General features: G+C 46.3%; 1 protein-coding gene across 1 annotated transcript in view; it reads left to right on the top strand.

Annotated features, from left to right (window-relative positions):
* Positions 1–358: 358 nt before the first annotated feature.
* The window catches only part of TCF4 (transcription factor 4), a gene marked incomplete at its 3' end in the record, with an annotated part of 113,540 nt that continues 106,614 nt past the window's right edge, over positions 359–7,284 (top strand). The window contains exons 1-2 of the mRNA XM_042021501.1: positions 359–450; positions 2,049–2,121. Coding sequence (XP_041877435.1) covers positions 379–450; positions 2,049–2,121 — 145 coding nt within the window. The remainder of the gene's footprint in view (positions 451–2,048; positions 2,122–7,284) is intronic.

Raw genomic sequence — 7,284 nt, 5'->3', positions numbered from 1 at the left:
GAAGGGAAAAAGTTGGGAGCGGATGGCTGTAGTTTCTTCTCTGGGATCCTCATTCATTCCTCGCTGAACCTCCTGTTGCATAAATGATGCTCCGGGAGCGAGGCTTTGCCTTTTTTTCTCTCCTCCGGATTTGGGTTTAAGAGTGGATGTTCCCGGGTTTCGCTCGCCTCTTTGGAAATACAATATCGCTTTTTTTTTTCTTGTTGTTGTTTTTTTTTTTTTGCTGCCCCTCCATCTTTTTTTCCCTCCCTTCTTCTTCTCAACCACCCACCCCCCGACCCCCCTTGAAAAAGCAAAATCCGACTGTGTTTCCTGCAAGGCTCGGGATTTCTGATTGCGGTTATTTCCATGTTTCTAGGTTTGTGTGATTTTGCTAAAATGCATCACCAACAGCGAATGGCTGCCTTAGGGACGGACAAAGAACTGAGTGATTTACTGGATTTCAGTGCGGTAAGAAACAACGGTGGAAATTAGCAACAGCTGTAAAAAAAAATAATAAATATCTTCTAGCTGCTCTGTTAACAAAAAAAATCCAGCCAAAAAAAACCCTAAAGCAACAAAACCAACCCCAAACTGTGCTCTAAGTACATTGGGCAATTTTTAATCAGCAGCTAGAAGCATGGTAAATATTTTTTTCGCTTAAAAAAAAAATCCAAACTGAGTATTTTTAGTCTTTCTGATTGTGTGTGATGGGAGATGCAGGCGCGTTCGCAGCTTGGTTTCATGTCTCGGACGGCTCAAATCATTCCTGCCAAAAGAAATGCCCCAAAAACTGACCATTTCTCATAATTCCATCATACCAATATTGCACTTTTATTGTGCTTTAGATTTTCGAGCATTGTTGGCACATGATCTAATTAATTGCTAATGAGTCGCTGATATTCTCCTTTCGGTTCTTCCCTTGTTTCGATTTTGGCACATGGAAAGTGCAAAGAAATCCACGACTGTCTCAGTTTAAAGTTTTCCCTGAAATCTCCTATGGCTTCTGCTGGCATTAAAACTGCTCCAACCTTCTCCTACCTGCCCTAGCTAGGATTTGGGAGTGATTTTTGAAGGAAAGAGGGATTTTTTCCCCCTGGGCTGGTTTGGAGGCCGAACGTTCCGCCGGACGCGTGCACTTGTCTAGTTTTGTCAGGCTCCCCCTCCCCCTCCAGCCCCTTCCTTCCTCTCCCCATCCCCTCCCTTCCCCCCAATATGTCAGGAATATCTCTCTATCCACTTAGTTATTTATTTTAGGGAAGAGCTTTTGCTCGGAGATGCAGGTCTGCTCCTAAAGCCCAGCAAGGCCCCCCCGTTCCCCTGTGTGCTCCAGGCTGGTGCTGCTGCTCCAGCCTCGGCTTGCGAGGGATGGCTTGGGGAAGTTTGGCCAGGAATCGTAGCCTGCGGCAGCTTCGCAGCCCCCTCTCTGCTTGTTGGTGCACTTTTCCCATTTGTTCCTTGGCTTTTTGCAGGCTCTGACTCAGGGAAGGTGCGTATTATCCACTAGACACGTCGGAGAAGGGAGAAACCAATTAGGGTCGAAATAAACGCTGGGAAGAGAGAGAGGAGCGCGAGAGGGAGGGAGAGGGGGCGAGGAGCGAGCCTGGCTTCCAATTGCTCGGTGGGAGAGACGGAATGAGAATTTAGGGCAGGTGGCACTTTGGATTATTATTATTTGGGTTCCCACATGCCAGGCAAATCCTGGAGCGGGATGGAAATGGACGTTGCTACGTTGATGACCAAGGTTGCGACCCATCCCAACTTTTTCTGCCTTTGTCGGCGGGGAGAGGGGAGCGAGCCCCGCTTCCCAGCCTGGAGAACTGCTGGGCACTGGCATGGCTCAAAGGCTTCGGGAAGGGCAGACTGGGAAGCTAATGAGCCTAATAAAAGCGGGATGCTGGTGGCGAGGGGCGGTGGGGGCTGGAAGGAATCTGGACGCCTTTGCAGGGCTGTGGGGGATGATGGTTCGGGGGAGAGAAACTCCTAAGGAACGTGCAAGGAACTTTGGACTGCCAGTGGACTCGGGAATTGCTTGTTTTGCACTAGTAATGCCTCTTTGTTTTTTTTAGATGTTTTCACCTCCTGTGAGCAGTGGGAAAAATGGACCAACTTCCTTGGCAAGTGGACATTTTACTGGCTCAAGTATGTACTGTTTTTTGTTCCATCTGTAGTGAAAACGTTGGGATTTATTTATCCATAGGCATTACCTTTGTTGTGGTGCTTTAATCTCTTGTGGGGAGCAGATTCGTTGGGATTGCAGCGGAATTATTCCTAAGCGCTGGTTATTCTTACTCTGATTTTTATTATTATTATTATTATTGTTATTATTATCATTTCCACAAGCCTGGGAGGTTTTTAGAGTACTGCCACACATTTCTGATTTTTTAAAAACCCCTGGACTTCTCCTCTGTGTAATCATTGCTGAAAATTGCTCTAGTTTTACAGTAGATTTATCTTTTTCCTCTAGTAATTTGAGCCTTGGAGAATTTTTTATTTCCAATTCCAAAGCCTCTCTTTGTCTGTCAGGGACGATAGTCAAAACCTCTCGTGTGCAAATGAATTTTGTGCATTAGAATTGGAGCAGAATTGAAGGCTGTTGCAGTTAAATAAATAAAACAAGTATCTGAGGATAAGCACCAGGAAAAGAAGTCTTTAGGATTAGAGAGTGCCGTTTGCTGATGGAATATTTTTTGGGAATTAAAATCTTCAGGTGAGTTTCTTTTGCTGCTTAAAGCCAGGGCATTTTGTTTTTAAACATGGGAGTGTTTTGGAAGAGTTTCCTGCAATTTAGGTGGACGATTTATTCCTTTGGCTGTGGTAGGACTGATGGGCATCTCCTGCATTCCCTAAAAACAGGAGTGGGATGACAAAAGCAGTCTCGGAGCTCTCTGCGGTAGAACATGTGTGGACAATAATTGTCTGGCAACTCAAGTTTATAGAGAGGCTTTTATGTGCCTGACAAATGAGAAGGAGAACTCCCAAAGATGCCTGCTGCACATTTCCTTGCTCTGGGATGGAGTTGCAGTTCCTTGCCTCCATGTACAGGTGGGGAGTTGCAGTGTTTTCAATTCCCAGACGATTCCACATGCCAGCACACCGGCCGGCGTATTGTTGTACCCAGATCCGGCTCCGAATCGGGGGGAATTTGGGCAAGGCTTCCCTGGAAATCCACAGAGAAACCCCTCACTCCAGAGAGTTGCATGCCTGATATTTGCAGGTTTTATCTCAATTCAAGACACCTCTTCTCTTTATTCAGTATTTTATTAAATGCATGGGGACATCAGTCGGCTTTTTATTTCCAGAGCAGGATTTCCACTTGGAAGTTGGTCTGGTTTTTTCAGCTCAATTTCCACCTGAACACTTATTTTGTTCCTTTTCTTCTATTTAGACTTTAAAAATAACAACCTGGGTTTGTTGTAGCTTCACAAACTTGTTTATATTGTGATTATAGCAACTTGGAGAATTTTGCTCTTGGGCTGGGGTAACTTTGCAAACATGAGCTATAGGTTTGACTCCCAGTTTTTGTCCTTTCCTGACATAATTTTTGAAGCGATGTAGCCGGATCTAAAAATCTCCACTCTATTTGTTTTCAGTGGAGAGGAGCGCGGAGTGGTTGTGCCAGACAAATCAATTTGTCATGCTCAGAGCCCAGTCCATGCAGCAACCACCACTTGGGCTGACAGCAAATGACTCCAGAGTTATATTTAATAATTCCTCCTAAACCTCATCTCCGGAGTCATTTGGATCAGGAGGACAAATCGGAGCAGGGAGTGATTAAATTGTGTTTTATTGTCCTGAAAGCTGAAAGTATCGGAGGGATTTTGACGCATCGGTGTAGCCAGGAGGATGATTTAATGAGCTGCAGGAAGTTAGGAATAAGGAGATAAAGAACACTTAAAACAACACCTGAACTCTCCCACAGACAGAATTCCAAGAGAATTCTCTGACTGCACCGGTGTCTAGTGGTGGAGGATGAAGGAAAAGCTTGGTGAAGCGGCGGGCGCCGTGCATTGGTGGTTGCCTGCACAATGGCAGCAAAGGGTGCCTCTGGAAGGGAAAATCAAGGGAATTTTCCACTTGGAATATCTGTTGCTTGGTTATTAGACAGGGAATTTTGCAGCGAGTGCTTGGTGCTTCCCAGAAAGTTGGGGGTGAATTTCCCCGGCTGCTCCCGGGCAGAGGGTGGATGTGTGGCCTGAGGATGGAGTTGGTGGCTATTGTTTGCCTGGGCAGGGGTGTGAGGAGCCGGGGCTTGGGAAATTGGGATTGGATCGGAGGATACCTGGATACTGCTCCAAGAGACTCTTTCTGTGGCAGGATTAAAGGCAGCCCCAAGAATAATAGCAGACATAGTCTGTTACTCTAATTATGCAGATGGCTAACGGGGAATTTCGGTGAGCGGGCTGTATACTGCTTTTCCTCCTGGAAGTTCTCCCTCTGAAGTTTGAGCTGACCTTTAAATATTCCTCTTTAAAAACAGATTTATTGAGATTCTCTCTGCATTAACCCCAAACTTCTCTTATAGAGGGGAGAAAATAGAGATTAAAAAAAACCAAACAGGCCCCCCAAAGTAATCCTAAGCGGGGAAGTGAAACTAACTGGACTTTAGGAAGTGTGGGAATAATTCCTGCTTAAAGTCATCCCAGTGGCTTTTTCCTCAGCTAATCCATGATGCTGTGTTGTGATTTGCAACGAGCGAGGGAAAAGAAAGTAAAGCCCCGTTTCCTTTGAATCCTGAATTCCACAAACATGGCTTCTCCCCATGTTCCAAAGCGGGGAGGGCTTCGAGGGAGAAAGGAATGTAACCTGAGCTCCAGCCGTGACATTCCCAGGGAGCATTTTTCACATGAAAGGCTTTTGTCAGCCCAGGAAAGGACCAGGAGTTTCTGTTTGATGTTTGCAGGTGTTCGGCACAGAGCACTGAACCAAGGCTGCAGCCTCTGACCTGCACTGGGAGAACTGGGGGAGACTGGAGGGATTGGGAAGCAAACTCCCCTGGAGTTCCCTCCAATTTAGGTCGTATTTGGAAAGTGATTTAATAGCTGTTACTTCAATTGAACAATGCACATTCATTGGGCTGAAGTGGGGGGTTGCTTTTTATTTTTCCTGCTTTGTTTGCCCTTTTTTTAGGACAGTTGCCAAAATAAAATTCATTTTCTCACATCTCCTAAAATTTTGGGAGGAGTTTGCAATCGCTTCCATAGTAAATTTATCTGAAATTTATCCTCATTTAAGTGTGAGGCACTAAAAAATGAAGAGGTGATTGCTGGGGATCAGATTTTGAAGCAGCTTTTCCCCCAAGAATTCCCTGGGTCTGTCACATTTGACATATTTCGGTTTTTTATCTGTTAATCAAAGCCCACATCTTCCTGATTCCGTTCAATTTCTGCTCCTTCTATTTAAAGGCTGGAATTTTACCTCCGTTTGGGAGCATCTGTTCTGGATTGCCCACTCTGTAGCTGTTTGAATAGCGTGTGGGTGGGAGCAGAATCAGAGAAAACCGGAATTTTTATCATTGGCCATTCCCATGGCCCAGAAAAAAGGGAAAAATCTCCAGTCTTTGCCTGACCAAATCAAGCAAAGTCCCTTTAAAGGATTTAAATCCTCGCTTTTCATTTTGCCATTAGTTTGATTAGGGCTTGGCCTGCATTAGAGCAACAAATTAATACATCTCTAACGAGGGAGTCACAAATCCAGCATGGTTTAAATTCCTTGGTTTTTTATTCGGGATGTTCTGTGAGGAAATAGTAACAAATATTGTGGGGTTTTTTTAAATGCAGTCTGGTTTTGGAGTGTGGCCTGGTGGGAAAGCTGCAGGATTTTGTTATTATTGTTTGATCATCAAAAAAATGGGATTAAATTGATGCTTTCTCCGGAAGATGTTTTGGAGCTGCTCAGGTGAGGCACACCTGGGATGCCTGCACGGCTCCCGCTGCTCTCAGTAGGAATGGTGCCTGTGCCAGGGAGGATTTGGGAAGCAAGGGATGTGTTTGGGGCTTAGCATGCAGAAATGCCATTCGAAAGGATAAAAAAGGGGAGAAAAAAACCCAAAAGAGGAATTTTTGACTAAAAACCTGCTTTTAAAAAGGAAGTGGTGCAGCAGGTCTGGAGCTGCTGCGGTTCCGTCCGTGGCTCCGTAGGGGAGCACCCATTTTTCATGGGGTATGTCGGAAAAGAGGGAAAATGGTGCTGGAGTTTGGGTGTTGGCTTGGCCTGCGTCGCCCCGCGTTCCCACCTTTGCCAGGCAGCATTCCAGGGCTCCGGAGTGCCAGAGGACCCTCCAGTCCCGGCTGCCTGGGTCATATTCCTCCTGGGTTTTCCCTGGTGAAAACTCCATAGCTCCACAAAACAGCTTCCCTGTTTTCCATCCCTAATGTTTCGTAATTATGATTAAGAAGAAGAGGAATGCTGTTACCTCCCATCCTTCCAGCTATGTTTACTCGGGATCCTCCTCCCTTCCGAGCCCTATCCCAGCCACTTCCGTGGGGGCAGCGAGAGACCCACGCTCTGGGATTTGGAATTGGCCCGAGCCAGCCCGGAGCACACTTGGAGGAGGAGCGGGATATTGAGTTCCAGAGCAGAAACCCTGGATCTTACTCGCAGGAACAAACTGAGCGTGGCCTGCAAAGGACGCTCTGGAGCCGCAGCCACCTTCAATCCCTCAGCTATTTAAATCTGGGAGCTGCGGGCCTGTCGTGGTAATTAAACAGATAAACCCAGCTCAGTCATTCCCGTTGGATAATGGAGATGGGGATTTTCAGGTGCTTTTTGTCATCCTCGTTCCGTGTTACCTTGTCACGGCTCCGGAGTATATTTAATAATTCAGAATTCCCTGTCGGAGCGACTGAACTGCTCCGGGGCCGCATCCAGCCAAATGTCACCCAGTATGGGGACACTGTGCCTGCCCTTGCCAAGTTTAGCAGGAACAGGAATGATGGTTCACATTATTCCCTAGATCTGGGAACAAAGTGTATCTGTTAAACGAGGGAGCTTAGGCCTGGCTTGGAGTTCAGTGGGAGTACAAAGCTTGCTCAGGGGAAAAAAAACATGTGAGGTACAATTTGGCTTCTTCCCATTGGATTTGTACTCGTGCCACTCCCAAATTCATATGGATTTTTTTCAGAGGCAAAAGTGGCTTCCACAGCCTGAATTCCCAAGGAACATGAAATAGGCACAAATAATCCTGGGAACACCAAATTTTCATCTTTCTCATTTATTTTTTGGCTACTGCAGAAATAAAGTGATTTGATTTTTTTATGTTGGGGGGGGGGGGGGGGGGGGGGGGGGGGGGGGGGGGGGGGGGGG

The sequence above is a fragment of the Corvus kubaryi genome, unplaced genomic scaffold (genome assembly GCF_017639235.1).
Source record: "Corvus kubaryi isolate FWS band 111438036 unplaced genomic scaffold, C.kubaryi_AGA036_p1.0 37149, whole genome shotgun sequence".
NCBI lineage: Eukaryota > Metazoa > Chordata > Aves > Passeriformes > Corvidae > Corvus > Corvus kubaryi.
The sequence above is the reverse complement of the archived record's forward strand: the minus strand, read 5'-3'. Positions and strand labels throughout refer to the sequence as shown.